At 42.7% G+C, this 19618-nt stretch overlaps 1 protein-coding gene across 3 annotated transcripts in view; it reads right to left on the bottom strand.

Moving 5' to 3' along the window:
• The window catches only part of PTCH1 (patched 1), a 101035-nt gene that overhangs the window by 25157 nt on the left and 56260 nt on the right, over positions 1-19618 (bottom strand). For all 3 annotated transcript variants that reach the window (XM_044446302.1, XM_044446303.1, XM_044446304.1), the window contains exons 13-16: positions 8058-8176; positions 6487-6889; positions 3240-3549; positions 381-529 (exon numbers count right to left, since the gene is read on the bottom strand). In XM_044446302.1, the coding sequence (XP_044302237.1) occupies positions 381-529; positions 3240-3549; positions 6487-6889; positions 8058-8176 (981 nt within the window). The remainder of the gene's footprint in view (positions 1-380; positions 530-3239; positions 3550-6486; positions 6890-8057; positions 8177-19618) is intronic.

The raw sequence follows: 19618 nt of genomic DNA, 5'->3' as shown, positions 1-19618 counted from the left end.
CGCGGCCATCCCCCCCCCCCAAGTGCGGAGATGGACAGAATCACAGTCGTGTTCGTGCAGGGAAGATGCACGTGACCACGGGCGCACTCCTGCAGGAAAGACGGGCGCAGCACAGCACAGTCCTGATCACGCACGTGTTCCCTGCACGAACGCGACTGCGATCCTGGCCATCTTCCCACTTGGGGTGGTGACCGGGGAGATGGCTGCAATCTTGGTCACCACCCAAAGCGGATTCATGACCCAAGTCAAAATTTTCATGAAATTTTTGTTCGTGACCCAAGGCATTCGTGACCCAAAGTGTTTGTGAGCCAAGGTACCACTGTAAATACTTATCTGCATCATTCCCTTTAAACAGAGATATAATAATATTTTTAAAGTACCTGGCTAATATTAACAGGTTTATCCCGAATGCCTGAAATAGATTGAACTAAAAGTTTGTATGCTAGAACAGCATCTGCAGATCCATTTTTGTAATTGTTGAGTGTGATCTTCCCAGATTTCCAGTCACTGTCAAAAGCCTCTTGAAGCCCTGTTGGAAGATGAGAGGACAGGTTTCTTATTCTGTTTTTTTTTAAGGGCACAGCTTGTAAATAGAGAGGAAGAAAAGCAGAGATTTCCTTTAATAACTTAATACAAAGGTCATAGGACTTTACCATTTTTAGCCCTCAAGTAGGTGCTGACAAGCTAAGTGCAGCATCACCACCACTTTTCTAGAGTGCTTTCTGACTCTTCCATCTGTCCACTCCTGTCTCCTCCCTATAGCCTTGGAACAAGCAGAGCTGGCTGGAGTACTATCACCTGCCTCCCAAGCAGATGTTTGGGAGGATGCCACAGGTCCGAGACACCGGCCTCCCAGAACTCCAGAGCTCGCAGAGCCTGCCTTTCCCGCTTTCCAGCTAGTCTATGGAAGACAGCCAGGTTGGAGTTCCAGACAGTCCTCCTGCTGCCTCAGAACTGGCCCAGTCCTCCCACGCCCACTTAGCTAAACTCCACCACACGTGAAAACATCCTGACATCATAATATGACTGTGTGTGGCTGAACACATGGCTTCTATCTGGGGGGGGGGGGTGAAAGAGCAGGATGTCCACATGTGTATTGTGTTTTGCATGACTTATATGGCTGTGCATTCAGACATTCATGCTTATGCATGGAAGGAGGTGGGGGAACACTTTTAAGCTTCACCTGGCCCTTTGGTAAGAAACCTCCTACTGCACAAAATACTTAAGTGAAAACTCCATGAACCATGCTATAAATCAGGTAAGCAGAGCAGGAGTTGTGTCGCAGGTTGTAGAGAGAAGGAGGGAACACATGGGAAGAAACACCGCTCTGACTCCCACAAGGCTTTGACAGGAAGTGCTGAGAGTCAAGTAATTAAAAAAAGAAAAAAAAACTCCAGGAAAAGAATGTACTCCCTCTGAGTAAGGAATGCATTATGACTTTGAATACGCTTCAGAGTGATAGTGCAGTCATCATATACATGGAATACAATTGCAGCAAGTTCACCCTTTTAAAAGCAAAAGCAAAAGGAAGAAGGTGGGAGGAGTATGAAAAATCTCTCAACGAATCTCAGCTCAGTACTGAACATGCACACAAAACCCCAGATAAAATATTCAGCAGGTGCCATCCCTATGCATATTTAAGGTTCTCTCCAGGTTGCATGGCTGAACAATGGTACTCTGCTCATCTGTAGCTTTTTTTGGTTGCACACAACCCACCAATTTCTCCAACAAAACCACTACTGCAATTAATGGAACTATGTGAAAGATGCTTCTGGTAGATGATGCCCACAGACTTCTGGAAAGAGCCTGGAAGGATTCAGGCCATGCTCTGAAATAAAGGTGGACTCACTCACAGGCTGAAAATGAATGACACCTTGAGAGGAGACACCCAGCACTCTGTTGTTTCAGCTACTGCTAGGTGCTGAAGCCATAGGTTACATGACAACATGACCAGAAATTCCACCGCAAAGCCGGAGGAAAAAGAAACCCACACTCCCACTTCCAAACTTCAAACAACAACTCAGCTCCTTCTTGAGCACAGCGTGAGCGAACACGATTTTGTCAATTTGTTCCATCTGTTCAACTTGTGTAGCTAATACAAGTTGTGGGATCTGCTGCCAGCACGTGTAAAGATCACAGCCAACACCTATTCACTCTCAACTGTTATTTTCCTCTTTGCCACCCCTCGCAAGAGGGAGGGTGGGCAAAAATACCTCACAGCACAAATTTGGATCAGATTTAGAACAGGAAGCCACAGCCCAGCACAAGGAGGCCGTCTGAGCACGGATGAACGGCCCGCATATCTAAAGGGAAGGGAAGCAGGAGAGAGGAGGAAAGGCAGGGGGGGGGGGGGGGGGGGAGAATATACTGACCCACCTCACAGCTGCACTGAGAGGCTGTAATCAAAACCATCATTACACATCTGATAGGTTAGCTACAGCTATAAAGAGATAAGAGTGCTGGGAGAAAAAACATGGCCTAAATGACACAGCCTGAGGCTCTGGATGCTCGTTTGCATTCACAGACCCTTCCTCCATTTCCTTTAAACTTTGCCCCCCATGTAGAAAGATAAAATAAAAAAACCCCTCACTCTTTCAGCCAAGCAGATTCAGAACAAAAGCAGTGAATGGAGCGTGCCTGCCAAACATGGCACATTCAGACCTCCAGCACCTGGCCAGAAGCACAGAGCAACTATTGACTTTTAGTTATTCTAATACCATCTGCAAGGCTTCAAAGTACCCGTTAAGAAAACTTCGGTTGCTGAGGGTACTTGGAATAAGACAAACTTAGGAAGTGGAAAAATATCTCTCTCTCCTTCCTGTACAGCGTTTGCTTAAAACACCATTCAAGTACATTAAAAGACTAGGGGAATGTTTTATATTTTTAACATGCATATTCAGCATAACTTGTCCTGAACCCTTGGACTATGACAAGCTATAAATCCAGGCAACATTGGGACCAATCCTATACATATTTCGACAGAGCAACCTTACAAACTCCCATCAAGGCTGGGAAATGCTGGGAGTAGTAGGATTTTGTCCAAAGGATGCATAGCATTTTACCCAAAACAAATAAATGGCTAATTCATATGGAATCAGTATGAGTGTCAACTTCAACAGGCCATGCAATTATATTTTCAGTGGAAAGGAATCACAATAATTAAAACATAAGAAAATGGTTAAGAATTCTAAAATTGTGATGAACGAAATAAATAAAAAAAGTACATCTGTGTTGGTTACCTTGTAGCCAGTCTCTAAAGTAGTGCAACCACATTTTGGGAAGCTGTTTGTTTTCTTCCAACATAACGTATGTCACATTGCTAAAACTTTTGTGAAGTTCGTAAAGTAAATGCTGGATGTTGGGATAATCTGCTTTCTGTGTAACCACGTACATGTGGTAAAATGAGAAATACTTGAATTGAGCTGCAATGAAGTCATATTCCCGTGTTTCCCGTGGCACAATGTCTGTAAGATCCAGGCCATCTCTCACACGAGTAGTTCCATAAAGACTGAGGCCAAGTAAGCCCAGAAAAAGAAAAATGACCACAATCTGCAAATGATAATAATGGTGATAATGATGATAAATAAGACTTTATTTATTTATTTTTGTTTTTATTTATTAGATTTATATCCTGCCTTTTTCTTTTCTTTTTTTAAAGAACTCAAAGTTGCTTACACTTCCTCCTGCTCTCAATCCTAGCCTTACAATAACAACTACCCTGTGGGGTAGGTTGGGCTGAAAGTCTGTGACTGACCCAGAGTCACCCAGTTGGCTCCATGGCTGAGTGGGGAGTACAACCCAGGTTGTCTGAATCCAGTGCTACTGCTTAAGGTGGCATCTTCCTGAAAAGTTATTAAGAGACACACAGAACTATTTCTCAGAGCATGCAGTCCCCATTGCTTATGCGCTGGCTATTTGATTCTCATTTTCTGTAAATTCCTCTCAGAAGTGCCAATACATTCATTGACTGGGTTCAGACAACATGACAACCCACACTTAAGGGCTGAGTATAGGTTGCCATTGAACCATGAATTGCTGTTGAAAAATGGGGTATTGTGCCACTTGGATCTACCAGCACCAACAAAGCATGATTTAACCACAAAAGTGCTTGAAGAAAACCCATGGTTCATTGTTCGATTGTGAACTGTGGATTGTGGGAATGGCTTGAAGATGGCAGCCCTCTGGATGTCTGGAACCCCGGCTTCACAAGCCTCTTCTCTTCACAAGCCCAGCTTCACAAGCCTTGTCTCTTCACAAGTCTCTTCTCTAATGTGCATTACAGGAAAGACAAGCCAGAGTTCCAGGTCCTGATATCACAATAAGCAACCCAGGGATAGGACATTCCTGGGCTGCTTAGCTTCTCCTGCCAGCAGCAGGTGTGACTGCGCCTGGGTTGTTGCTGCACGAAAACTGGGTCTCTGTCCCCTTCCATAGACCAGCTCATGCAATAAGCAAAATTAATGGTACACAAACTTTGTGTTTTCTCTGGATATGCCAGATGTAAGTAGCACTGCAATGGAAGATTCCCTCATGGGACAATTCAGCAAAGAAGTCTAGCAGGACAAGATTCCAGCAGTCATGCATCAGTCTGGCCATGGCTCTACATGCAGAAATGCCAAAGTTGCTAAGTATACTAGAGAAGATCTGAAGGGACACATGTGCAACCTCACACAACCTGTTGCTGAGGGTGGGAACAGAGAGCAGTGATTAGAAAGATAAAGAAAACAGTGCAAAACTGTGCAGCCATGAGTGGCCAGAGGTTAATTTGTTAATCCTTTAGAGCAGGGAACCCCAACTGCCAGGCCATGAACCGGTACCAGTCTGTGTTCTGTTAGGAACTGGGCCGTGCAGCAGGAGGTGAGCGGTGGATGAAGCTTCATCTGGAAATACAGATTATCATTAGGGCCCCTTTGGGTCTTGGGCCTTGAAAGGAGGAGGGAGTAGTGGTGGTGGCAGCAGAGCCGAGTGGCACACGGCGTAGAAAAGCCGGGGGGGGGGGGGTGCACGTGCAAGCACTGAGGGAACAGGAAAAAAGGTAAGGGCTGGGCTACAGGTCAAGGGGAGGCTCCCACTGATTCTGCAATATGGTGAGTTAAATAATGATTTCACTGTATATTACAATGTAATAATAACAGAAATAAAGTGCACAATAAATGTAATGTGCTTGAATCATCCCAAATCCATCCCCCGCCCCTGGAAAAATTCTGTGGAAAAATTGTCTTCCACGAAACCAGTCCCTGCTGCCAAAAACGTTGGGGACCCCTGCTTTAGAGGAAACCAGGCTTTCTTTCCTATAAAATGTTCTGTGCTACTTTACATAAGAACTTCCAAATGGTTTAAAGAAAGATGAGGCCGCACACATAAAGCTAATTAAAACAAAGTAATCTGTACAAAACCAAAGCAATTACCAGCACAATTCTACGGCTGCTGCACAATACCTAGTTATTCATAGGATTTTTCAGAGATTCAGCCAGAAGCTCAGAAAATCACTCTGACCTCATGAGTAGGTCTCTGTGTTGAGAGCGTCCTTTCCCTTCCCTTGCAGCTGGCATAGCAAGAAACAGCTGCATCTTCAAGGTTACAGGACTGACACTGGGGATGGGGTTTAGGGGGCAGTCTGAGAGGTGGGGAGGAGAGGAGACGTGTGCCACTAAGATGCAAGGTATTCTCAACCTCCTTCCCCACTGCTCCAGAATCAGTCATCTAGCTGAGATGGAAGGTGGGAGGAGCAGAGAGATGTCCTTCACCTCTGCATTCCACTTGTCCTTGATAGGATGCTGATAATCCTCCATGTTTGAAGGGATGCATGCAAGATGCGATTGAGCCCTAGATTAGTCAACATCTGAATAGCTTTTTGGAAGAGAAAAGACAGCTGAGAGGGAAAGGCATTTTAAAGCAGTGGAGCCACAACAGAAATGGCTCTGCTTCTGATAGAGACCAATCTCTCCTTCAGACAGGATGGCGCTTGACACAAGGCCTCAGCTGAATATCTTACGTGCCAGATCTTAACTACCACTTACAGAAGATATTTGCAGAGACAGTGAACTGTGAGGCTTTTATGGAAGGAACTGCATATATGGAGGATGAATCCAGCCTGAACCGTCAACTTCAGTCTTTAGCAAAATAGCCAAAGAATTTAGAGAAACTTCAAAGAGATACATTTTCATCTCCCCTGATCATCAATTATGCTCCCACCCACACACACACACAGGGCCATCTTAACAGCATTATGGGCCCCGGGCAAAGCAGTGTACTGGGGCCCCTACAACAACTACAACTACTGCTAATTTGGGAAGTTTTCCAATTTTCCAAGGGTTAACATACACAGATTAGTAGGGGGCCCACGGGCAAGTGCCCATCAGGCCCATGCATTAAGAAGGCCCTGCCCCCACAAGTAAATGGTCTACCAATGATGGAGATAATCAAGCTACCTTCAAAGAAGAGTAAGGCATGCAGTGTTCATATTGCAACACAAACAGGTGTTACCTTTGCTTTTGGTTTTAATAGGAATGGAGCATACTGTTTTTCAGCAAATGAGGCTAGTGTCCATTTAGTACAGGGTGGCTCAAGGCAATGCAATGTCGTTTCTGAGAACTGGGAAAGGAGATCCCTGGTTGAACTTGTGCTTTCTGGACTCTGGCAGCTGAGGTTATCCTGTGTCACGGTGACTGGCTGCACTGATATTTCCGAACGAGGTTCTGCTGTGGTATAGTAAACTTGGGTGTGAGGGTCATATTCAGTGCGCAGCTGGACTGTGGACTGCATCGTGATTTGAGTTTCATGTGCAAAATTGTGGCTGCTGTAGGGAGGCGGAGGGCTGTAGCGTGTGTTGTCACCTGCTTCTGCATATGCCTGAGGTTCGATCTGAATGACTCTGCTGACACATGGACTGAAAGAAGAGTGGGGGAAGCATTTAGAGCCGCTGTGATTATAACCAGAAAATTTATTTGTTTGTTTGTTTGAGCATTTTACCCCATCCAATACCTTGCCGATCTTTGGACGGCATAGAAGTCAAAAATCCAATAAATACATATATACACAAATAAAAAATATAAATATAATAAATATTAATTTATTTATTTGCCTTGTACATTGCCCCATTATCTACATTATCAATAAGGCTCTCTGGGCGGCTCACACATATTTCAGCAACAATTAAAATGGTACTTAATGCATAATATGCATAATACATTTAAAACAATATATAATGTAAAAATAGTAGTAAAAATATAACCAATAATCAAAATACACTTACAATTAATCAATAAACTATTTAAAATAAGCTTAGTAAATGAAAGACCAATTAAATAAAATACAAAAAATAAAGTTATAGCAGATTATTAATTATATTTAATCAATCATTTCTCTATCAGTTATCAACAACATACATTTTAGCACATACAGAATGCTTGTACATATAGGAATGTATTATATGTGGAGCAGCCCTAACTGTTTAAAAGAAATAAATGATCATTGCATCCTGAAAAGCAATCCATGTGCTATCCACAAGCAGAAATGGAAAGAAAAACTTATTGATGGATTCTTCCCCAATCAATGTGGTACAAGGACTGAGTCAGCACATCTGTGTGTTTTGGGCTGATAAGCTGATTCTTCAAAAGCCCCAAAGACTGGAAAATTTTTTTATCTTCCTCATAATTTTATTAAGAGCAAAATTTAATTGCAATCAAACCTGTTGCTGATTAAAACAAGGCTTTTAGCAGCTGTATTTGCACTGGGAAGTGAACCTCTGTTCAACTGCAAATGCGCAAAAGGTTACAGTTTGTGTCACTGACTAGGAGAAAAATAAAAACAACAGCACGGAAGAGGCTAGCTAGGCTTATCCTTGGGAATGAAAACAGAAACCATTTGGTAACTTTAAAAGTTCAATTATAACACTGCTTGCGGTGGGAGTGGAAAACGTACTCCTCATTTGATGCACAGGAAGTCTGAAAGTGGCCACATGATTCTACCCTAAGAATGTTTGCACAATCCACGCAGTCAATGGCAAAACATCCATTTAAAATGATGCAGTCTATGCAGTAATCTTACCACCTCACCTTGTAAAGCAGCAGAATATATCCAGCCTCCGGTCTTCACGACGGTACAAATCCATACTCAAGATAGCAGGAAAAATTAACAACACCATGGCAAAGTTGAATACCACGACTACAGCAGCCTATATAACCAAGCAGAGAAAGGTAGGAAACATCAACAAACTTAATGCATGTACAGCAAAGAGATTTAATCAACACAAAAACAACACTGCTTTGATTTGGCACCTGCATTGGCCCATTCATGATCAGGATTTTGCTGCAAAAAATGAAAGGAGTGCTTTACTATAATAATTATTATTACATTTGTACACTGTCCCATAGTCCATAGGGCTTTCTGGGCAGCTTACAATAGAACAAGAAAATACATATTCCATACAAATACAATAATATATCCTAATATCAGCAATACATAATATCAGTACATAATACAATATAATACCTAATACAATACATAATATCAGTAATAATAGGATATAGCTATAATCTCTCAAACACATGAAACCCAACTACCCACCAGTACAGTTAACTAAAGCGACAGAGCCCCAGAGCCCCACATGGGGTACACCATGATACAACAGGGTAGCCCAAACAGCCTGCTCTCCGAGGCCCCACCCAAGAGGCATACCTGGTGCCGTGTGGCTCCCTGCGGCTCCTCTTGGAGTGTCTCTCTCCTCCCCTGCCTCCTCGACAACACTGCCATTTCTCCCACAAACAGTGATGACAACTGAGGCTGAGCTGGGGGGAGAGGGCAGGTGGCCCCCATGCTGGTCTGCAGCAGAAGAGAAGCAGCAGCAGAAGCAGCAGGTGGGACTTTAGCATTCCTATATCACTATGGGTCACTGAGTATGGGCAATATCCAGTGTAACACTACTGCCAACATAAATTATGTTATACTTGTGTAAATAGCTCCTACCGCAGCACTACTAGCACTTGCTGACACCATGGGTTTCCCATCATGACAGCAAGTCCTATTGTTATCGCAATAGAAGTCATTTACACTGATGTAACATAATTTATGTTGGTAGTAGTGTCACAATGGATACTGCCCTATGTAATTAGTTTTGTTTATATTAAATTAGATATGACTTCAGTGATGAACTCTTAAGTGTCATCTCATAGAGTCTTTATAGATGTCAGTACATCTCAATATGCATTCCTCATCTGCAGACTAGGAAAAACAAAGACCTTGCAAGATTAGAAGGAAAGATTTGCATATTTAATCTAATTTCAGTGTAGTTTTTTAAAAAATCAGGAGAATGAGTTCAGCATTCAAGACACACAACTGTGCAATGTAACTGGAAAGGTGGCCACTGATAGAAACCATCCTTGAAAGCTTGATTATTCACTACTTTAGACTTAGAAAAGAGAACCTTTAATTAACCGATCCATGATTTATAACCCTCCCATCAAACATGTGTGTGTACATTAACAATATCCTTTAGAGTCTTGCTAGAAAGGAGACGTTGTATCAGAGAAGCTAAATGCTATTTCAGACCAAGACTTAGGTTCTGGAATTAGAGAGAGAAGGTATTTAGAAAGGTCAGTTGAGATCTTCCTTCAGCTGGCCTGTGTGGTCCTTGTACTGCACCTTACCCACTCCCTGAAGTTCTCTAAAAAGTGTTTACAGACCTTTCTTAATCTTACACAGTAATCTCCTTTCTCACTGGATCCTTTGGTGGACTTTTTTTTTTTTGGTTATATCAAGCCAAGCTAAGTGACTCCTAAAACATGACAAAGCACTAATGGGAACCCACTGATGATTCTTAAAACATGTATTGAAAGCAAAGTGATTTTCTGCATTGCCCATTAGCCAAGATGGCTCTCTAAGTGGCTCCAAAACAGAAATGAAAACATAATGAAAAATAAAAGCAGTTGCTCCAATTATAGTCTTTCTTGTCTTCAAAGAGAATTGCCCCCCCCCCCATACTAGAGAGAATATAAAAACAACCATGCTGGATCAGACCAATCTAGTTCAGCATTCTGTTCACACATGGCCAAATAATTGCCCACAGTTGCAGAATCTCCTCCCTCCCTCCTTGCATTTTAGTTTAAACAAGTTATCCTAGTTTTAGCTCTCCTGTCTCAGGGCAGGTGGTTGGGTTAGATAACCTCTCCAGGTGCTCTCCCTATCATACAATTCTGGAAATAGAACTCATGGACCAAATGCGTATTTTGAGCATAAACTATCGCTAACACTCATATTATGACTGTCAGCTGGTTAAAAGGCATCATATATGTTTGCGTGCTTAAAGGATTGGTCTGGGGAATATTGTGCTGCAAGGACACACAGCAACTTTGGGACTTTCCATGTTCTGCTTTAAGTCATGGTCCATGTTTTCCAGGTTACTGGGAACTTTCGTTTCTCTAAATGTTTAAATATGTTGTCAGGCCAGGAAACAGCATGTGGCATCCTTGGGCAGTTGCCAGGACCCCAGCAGGAACTGTCACTGGCACTAGTTTTGGAGCCTCCTAAGACAGACAGACAGACCGACCGACCAACTGACTGACCCCCTGCCCACAGTGCCTTGATAAGCATTAGGCAGCTGGTCTTGGAAGGTACCAGATTGACTTCCTACAATATGTATGATGTAGCATTGCTCTGGGGTATGCTGGGAAAACAACATGGTGTCCCACAGCTGTCCAGTACTGATTGGAACATCTGTTGCCTCCTACTGCCAAGGAAGTCCACCAGGAATCACCCACACAGGAGAGGGCCCACCAGAGGACACTTTGCCTAAGGTCTCAAACATAGGGCTGACTCTCCATGATGGAGCTGGTCAACTCATGACCAGTTTTTCCACCCCCAACACTCTTTGCATCATTCCCTGATACTACTCTGTTCTGTTTACTACTGCATAGGCATGCTGAATACTCTATTTTGGTATAGGAAGCGCATGATCATTTCATGTCACTAACAATGTCCTTGACTGTGATGAACAATATTCACTGAAATATCAATTTGAAGCTCTCTTTTCATGAAACGGTAGCCCCAGTACAAAGAACTGGAACAGACCAGGAGGAAAGGTCAACTGAGGCTGCTAAAAACCCCAGGCCCGGCATTGCCAGGAATGGGAAAGGTCCCTCATGTCACCCTTGCTCCTCGCATAAAGCAGCCATCCGAGAGGAGGGTTAACTGGGTGGGGAGGGGGGTCTCACATGTCTGCCCTTGGAAACCAACAAAGCTGGTGGGGGCTGAGGCTTTAATCCAGGAGCGTGTGAATGAGCTGTGGCTTAGTTGCCAGCATAAGGAGGAAGGGCTCAGCTTCTCTGAAAACATCAAAACATACCCACTCAACCCGCTGCAAACATGAGAAAAATGAGTGCTATGTCTATCCCCATCCATAAACTGAACTATTTTTCTCATGAAACGAGCCTCTCGGCAATTGACCGCTTCAAAATGTGGCTGCCGCCACTGCTGCATATGTTAGCTGAAATGCAATAATGGGAGCCTGTGCTGGAGTCACTGAGGGAGAAAGCCGAGCGAGGCTGGGGCCCTGACCAAGGTATGCGCTGCTTTCTGCCGTTCCTTCCAGACCACCCAAGGAGAGCGGGTGCATTGTATAGTGAGAGATGATGAGCAGATGAGGAGGCCGGCCGTGCAGCCTCTCGCCTTCTTGCTATCTCTCTGCAACTCCCTTCTAATGGCATTCAAGTCTTGTATTCTCCCTCCTCTCACTCCCCTCCCAGACTTTACAAGCAAAATGAAAGACTTTATGACAGGACAAACATGCTTAAAGGAGCTGGGTGTAGAGGGGAGATTTAGATATTTCAGTTTAAGCTGGGAGTGAGATAACAAATGAGCCTGAACATAGCCTGCATTGTTTCTTCTGCTAAATACACATATTTTTTGAAGACAAATGGAACACTGCATCATTAAGCAAGTGTACAGTTATTTGAAGACTATCAACTCCGCAAAGGGATGATGCCATATTCTTTGCTTAGGAGGAAAGAAAGGAAAGCAGGGATTGATTCAGTCGAGTTTAAACTGGAGAAGTTCTTGCTACAGAAAAACAAAGACATCCTGGTCCCTACCCAACCTCTCCTTCTAGAAATGATGGAACTAGGAACTGATCTCAAGCTGGTGCGCAAACTCACAGTGTGCAGAAGATAGTGCTTGAAGCAAAGGATTCATTTAATGCGAGATCTCTTTTATGCCATGAATCAAACTCCTTGTTCAGGGAGATCTCATATTCAGATAAATGGAATATCTCCCATTTGAAGGCATTATATTTTATATGCAGCAGATGTGGGTGGGAAGGATAAGATTCTTTCCAGCCTGGTGTATGGAGAGGTTCTGAAGTGGGAAGAGGAGAGAAGAGTATCTGAACGGACTCTGGTGGGTGGGGGAAGTAGAAAGTATACAAGCCAAAGAAGAACTGGTTCTGAAATGTGTATGTGAGCACATGAACATCAGGGGCAGAGAAAAGTCCCTGAATGACCAGGGAGATGATATTATTATTATTATTATTATTATTATTATTATTATTATTATTATTATTACATTTCTATGCCACCCCTTGCCGAAACCTCGGGGCGGCTTACAACATGATAAAATACATTGAAATACAATAGTACATAATAAATTACCATTAAATATAAAAATACAAAAAATACATTGATTTACAAATACAAAATTAAAATTATCAGTATAAAATAAAAATATAGGATGAGAAAGAGAAGGAAGAAGAAGTTGCCCAGGCCAGATCATATGTTTTAACAATTGAAATGATGTTTAAATAAAAAGGTCTTTACCTGGCGCCGAAAAACCAGTAACGACGGTGCCAGGCGGACCTCTTTGGGGAGTGAATTCCATAGGTTGGGCGCCACCGCAGAGAAAGCCCTCCTCCGGGTACTTACTCTCCTAATTTCTTTCATGGAGGGTTCCCAGAGAAGGGACTCTCCCGCAGATCTCAAAGGGCGGTCGGGCATATACGGACGTAAGCGCTCGTTCAGGTAGCCAGGACCCAAGCCGTTTAGGGCTTTGTAGGTCATAATCAACACCTTGAATTGGGCCCGGGCTTCAATGGGAAGCCAGTGAAGCTGACGGAGGACTGGAGTCATGTGAGCATAACGCCCCGTCCCCGTCAGCAACCTGGAAGCTCTATTTTGCACCAATATAAGCATTGTCTTATTAAGATCTAAATTGTCATTAAAACAGCATTTACTATAGAGAATGGAAACAGTGCTCTAGTAGAGGTATGTGTGAAAATATTATGGAAGATGCCGATGCAAACACAGTCTCACTTTTACTTTGACCCTTACAATTTTCCTACAGGCCAAACACAAAATTCAGTCTTGGATTAAGCATATTGTATTCTGCAAATTTATCTAGATTCATACCTCCTTCTTTCTAGACAGCATGAACTTAAAAGCATACATATAAATAGTTTCTTCTTTGCCCCCTTAATTACATTTTCATAAGGATTTTCCCTCTTGGCAAAACAGCAATATAAAGTGCTGTTTCTCAGAACTGCATGTGCACCAATAATGACAAATGATTTCTCTCTAAATTCACTTTAGGAATATTGTGCTACATGGATTCGGAGATGTTCAATCCAATCCACCAAGATTTTAGAGAGTTCCAAAAGGAGAAATTTTACTTGGTGCTCAGCAGAGGTGGGGAGAGCTGATAAATATGCTAAGAATAAAAATACAGATGCACAGATAATTAAATATGGTATCTGACTTGGTGGCAATAGATTACTGAACAGCAAAAGAAAATCCAGTAAAGGTTTCAGAAAGAACCACCACTCACATCCGAATCATTAGTACTTCCTTGGATAGTCTGCACTGAACTAAATCAACAGCCTGGTGGTATAGTGAATGTACCACCTTGCCTGAAACAGAAGTTTAAAAGTAAGTGCTGATATGCAAGACTGAAAGTTAGGTTTTCACCTTGTCAGGAAGCCATTTATTCTCTCTAAGCAGCTGGGTTATTTTACACCTATTCAGTCTCAAAAGCCAATGAAGCTTTGATTGTTATCTTTTAATGTCTTGAGGGAAGTGAACAAAGATAGAGGAAGGTCAAAGCAACTTTCTGTTTTAAGCCCATCTGCTAGATGGCTGCTCTTGAGATGAGCAGAAATAAACACTGCTGAAAAGAAAATGTGGATGGAGAAAAATTGCAATATTTCTGTGCTTTCTTAACTTGGTTGCAGATTTCTGACAGGAATTCTTTATTAACAAACTCTAAATGAGACCAAGCAAGGGTAAAGGACAGTAAACGGGGAGAAACAAACACTTAAAAGCAGACCACCCAAATGCAACTTGCACAACCAGCTGATTGCTAATGCTACAATTAAATGCATCCCATAAATTTGGCTACACCTATAAGAACTCAGAGATATACCAAGTGCTGTCAAGATTTGATTTTGTTTCTGTCTGCTTTTTCTATTCTATGCTCAATAATGTTAGATTCTAACTATGTAGCCTTTGCATATTATTTTACCTGCTAGATTTAATGTGATTAGAGTGACATGTTTTGTATTACAGAATGGTACTTATGCATTATGATGTTACGTAGGTTTCAGTTCAGCAACTCACACAATCCATGTTTAAACATAGTTTGGCACTAATGTGACCAATATGTGTGGTCCACAAAAATGCAGTGATCATTCATTCATTCATTCATTCATTCATTCATTCATGACATTTGTATGCCGTCCTTTATGACAATCATCTCAGGACGGCTTACAGCGAATAAAAACAATCAATAAAACAATACAATATAAATATTTAACCAATAAAATAAATCAAAGCGACTGTTATTAAAATTACTAAATTTTAAAATAACATTTAAATAAACATGATTTTAAGCCTGGTGCTGAAAGGGATATAGGCTTGGTGCCAGGTGAACCTCTTTTTATAAGAAAAAGGACAATTATGGCCATATGCATGCAAATATTTATTCAATTTATATTCTGCCTTTTCACCACTGAGAAGACCCTGTCACATCATCCCCACATGTGCCTCTAAAAACGCTGAGAAGAGCCTCCCCTGCAGGCCTTAAAACCTGGCCAGGCTCATGTGGGAGAAAGTGGCCTTCCGGGAAGCCCAGCCTCAAGCTGTTTAGGGCTTTGGAGGCCATACCCAGCATGTTGAATTCTGATTTGAAACTGACCAGTAGCCAGCAAATTAAGTTACATTCTCCCTGTAACCAGTCCTGGTCAATAGTCTGGCTGAAGCATTCTGCACTGGTGTAAATTCTCAAACAGTTTTCAGAGACACCCCTGTATAGAGAATGTTACAGTAATCCAAATGGGATGTAACTAAGGCAGATGAGACATCTTGGAATGGGCCAAGTTGGTGTTCTACATGCTCCTGGTCACCACTGAGAATATGGCCAAATGGCAAGCTTCACACTTCAATAGCAATGTAAGTCCATCCAGTAAAGGCTGAGTCCCTATACCTTGATCTGCTTTTTGAGTATCAGCTTGATAAAGCTTCAGCTTGTGCGTTCTCATCCAGCCCATTATCTACACCAGACACTGATTTGGAATGAGAACAGTGTCCATGGATTTAGGCGCAAAGGAGAGAGAGAGGTAGTGCATAAGTATACTGCTAGCACTGAACTCACAAACTCTGAACAACCTCTCCTAGACATTTCATGAGGATCAGGTGGAACCCTGAGGGACTTCACAATCCAACAGACATGGCATTGAACAAGAATCTTTCAGCATCACCTTCTGAAATCAGTTGTCCAAGATCAACCAGAGCCACCCTATGACACTGCCACTCAGTCCCTTCTCAGGTATATTCCTCAGAAGGACACCATGGCAATAGTATCAAAAGGTGGTGAGGGATCTGGCAGAACCAACGGGGCACATGCCTCCTGTCCAGTTGCTGATGCAGATCATCTACCAGGATAAACAAAGCTGCCTGTGTCCAATAACCATTTCTGAAGCCAGACTGCATGGGATTTAGACAGTCTGCTGCAGCCAGAATCCCTGGAGCTGAGAAACCACCAAATGCTCTAGCACCATGCCCAAGAATAGAATATTGGGAGTAGCTGAAAATTATCCGATGGAGTTCAGAGAGGATCTTCTTCGAGGGATTTCAACCCCACCTCTTTTAAGCAAGACAGAAAGGGGGCTTCACTGTTACTTTTACCAGCTCGGGCAGTTCCCTCAGCTTGTTTGGAGAATACTGGGTAGCAAAATACAACAATAATGCACAAGAATATGTTCCTACAGACCAGTTTTCCCTGAGCTATTGCCATCCAGATATTTTGGACTAAAATCCCCAGCATTCCTGAACATTGCCCATGCAGTTTGTGGCTAATAGGCACTGAAATCCAAAACATCTGGAAGGCACTAGATTGTGGAAGGCTGCTATAAACCAATGCTATGCTAGAGATTGCTTTACAAGTCTACAAAACTGAAGTACATCAGTCTGACTTGCAGGAGTGGGAAGGCTGGAAATCACAAGTCAGAGTTCCTAGTTATAATAACTAAACCAAGGACCAAAGATCCATGGGATGTTCAGTTGTTCCAGTTTGCAGCAGAAGCATACAAGTTTGTTTGGACTCATACTTGATAAATTGTGGGTTTTCATGCTGTGCAAACTAAACCAATGCATAGCCTTATGAGAATATGCATAATTAGATTTTTTCCTCTATCAGAAAACAGATGTACTCCTTTCAAATACTGATTTATTTACAGCAGAATTATTGGTTGCATAGCAGATTGACTTATAAGGAGGGAGAAAAGATAAAGGAGTAAACATTCAATGGTTTAACAAGAGGAAAAGGTCATGGAACCATTCATAATCTAACAAGATGCATTTGCCAAGGATTACATGCTTGTGTAATGGGCCTCTCCTACTTCAGCTTTTGGACTCCAGAATCAGGGCATGAACACTGAGCACACAAAAAAAGCTCAGCTTCATGCAGTGAATAACAACTCTTTATGGTACTGCTGACAAACTGCCATACTCCAATCTCCAAAAAACCCCCACAATAGTTGCAACAGGTATTAAGAAAAATGGTAATTCTTGCTTCCTCTAGTTAGGTCGAGGGTCAAGTAGAGTGAAAAATGATTGGTGATCCAGACAACGAGGGAAGAAAAATGAGTGCTGAGAAAGTACAGTTACCAAAGTCTTTACCAAGGTCAGAGTGTGCTATAAATTGTTCCTGTGTTGGAGCCATGCCAAAGGACAGCCTCCCGGAGCTCTCTTCAAAGAGCTCTTCCATAGCAGAAGCAGTACCCATCAGTACCTTTTAATCTTGACTTTGGAAAAAAAATAGCATCATGATTATAGCTAAGAAGCACATTTGTGGACACCCATTCTTGGGAGAATGAGATGGTCACTACCATTCTTGGGAGAGAGGAGGAGAACAGTAGTTGGTGGAACAACTTTGTTGAAAGGATTTTGGGTGGGTTTGCATCTCAGGCTTGTGAACATGTCATGGTGGGCTGTCTATTTGCTGAACAGCCCACAAACTCTCTATTTGCTGAACAACCCAACACATGATCAGGCTCACAATGGATTGTTCTCCCTCTCGTGTGCTCCAGCCAGCTCTGGTACATATCCCAGTGTTCTTCATGGTAGAACCTGCCTGGTCATCTAGGCTTTCTCCTCCAAATGTCCCCCTTTTTGTTCACTGCCATTAAAAAAATATTGAAGCCTTAAAAAGGCACAGCTGGTGTCAAGCTTTGTTTTGTTTTTTGACTCATGAAAATCATGTAACTGCGTGTGTTGTTGTTCAGCTTATCACTGTCTGATATGTGAAGTCTCTCTCGGTCAACTTCCTTGTCCATTTCAGCTGTCAAAAGGAATGGCAAAGTGAGGTAGGTTTAACAAGCTGAAACTGCTTACTGGTTAAGTTGAACTCCATTGAAAGAGATCATTGCCTAGCTGTCCGTTGAAAAACACTGGCAAAGGGGAAAAACAGAGAAGGTGCTGCGATTGATAGTGCCCACACCTCCTTTTGGTCCATATATTTTTGCTGCCATCTCCCCTTTGATGCTGCTTTTCAAGTGACACCTAGTGATTTCGTCCCTGGCAACTAAGTGCAAATTGGTCCCACCATATCAAATGCACTCTCCTCCTCTGTTCCTTTTGACAGCTGAAACAAACAAATGAACCAGGCAAACATCCACATGTCAGACAGCCATAAACGTGCACCTGCATGACTGACTAAAATAAAATAAAATCTATTATCCATCTGCGCCTTTTTGGGGCACCAAAAGAAAAAGTGCACGGTCTTGCCCATCGGGCATAGGAATGGGTGTCATAAATACAGGTTAGGGGACAAGTGGCTGGAGAGCAGCACTTGTAAAAGGGATTTTGGGGTACTGGTCAACTGCAGGCTAAACTTGAGTTGGCAGTGTGACACAGTAGTCAAGAGGGCAAACACCACCCTTGGTTGCATAGCCAGAAGTGTGGCTTCTAGATCAAGAGAGGTATTACTACCACTCTATATGACTCTGGTGTACCCGCAACTGGAGCATTGTGTTCTATTCTGGGCTCTACATTACAGGAAGGGTATAGCAAGGTTAGAATCAGTGCACTGTATGGTCACAAGAATGGTGGCCAGATTGCAGGGAAAGCCATATGAGGCGAGACCGAGGGAACTGGGTCTTTTCAGCCTGGAGAAGAGGAAACTCTGATGGGATCTGTTGGCAACATATAGGTACATGAGATGGTGTCACAAGGAGGTGGGAAGAGACCTGTTCTCCCCTGTGGAAGAGGGCAGAATGTGTTCCAACAGAGCCCAGCTCAGGGAACCAAGGTTCAATTTGGATGCCAGGAAATACTTCCTGACAGTTAGGACCCCAGGGGTATGGAATGGGCTTCCACGGGAGGTGGTTGAAGCCCCATCAGTGAGAGTGTTCAAGGATAGGCTGGACATGCACATGCTGGGCATGTTGTGAGCGGAGCCAGCTGGAGCCAGGGGTCAGACTAGATGGCCTGGGAGACCCCTTTCTGATTTGCTGTTTCTATGTTTCTAAAAAGAAATCAAATGATGGTCTTTCAAAGTACCATTTTGACATTGGTAGAAGGGCAGTCACCTGTGGGATCATGAAGCCATTCTTTACAAACCATGATGAAATTCCCTTGTTGGGTTCAGTTGACACAACAACCTATCATGGGCAAGAACATCCCTGAAACAAGCCACAGGTTCTCAGGGTGGCGTGTACTTGAAAAGTAAGTCACTGTGCAGAAATGGCACTAGCTTTGTGCAACATGGTGGATTGTCCTGATGTGAGAAGTGGATCATTGGCTGTGATCCAGAAGTTATCAGTCCATTGCCTCTGTTTTATCAGCTAAAGCAGGGAACCCTGCTGCATGAACTCATGGAAATCAGTCGCATCTACTGACAGAAATCTCTCTGCATGTTTTAGCAGTTAAAGACAAAATGAATATGTTGATTTAGTAATAACACATGTGAAAGCAGCATATACAGTGCTCCTGACAGTACCCATAATTCCAAGAAAGGGAAAACTCTAACTTACAGAGCCAATATTTTCCATTATTATCCCATAAATGTCAAATCAAAGCCTTTTCATATTATAAGCTTGATTTGTTTCAACAGCAGTTCATAGTTCCTGAATATTTCATGT

This window comes from Varanus komodoensis, unplaced genomic scaffold, assembly GCF_004798865.1.
Source record: "Varanus komodoensis strain SLA01 unplaced genomic scaffold, ASM479886v1 scaffold5, whole genome shotgun sequence".
NCBI lineage: Eukaryota > Metazoa > Chordata > Lepidosauria > Squamata > Varanidae > Varanus > Varanus komodoensis.
This window is presented reverse-complemented; position numbering and strand designations above follow the sequence as displayed.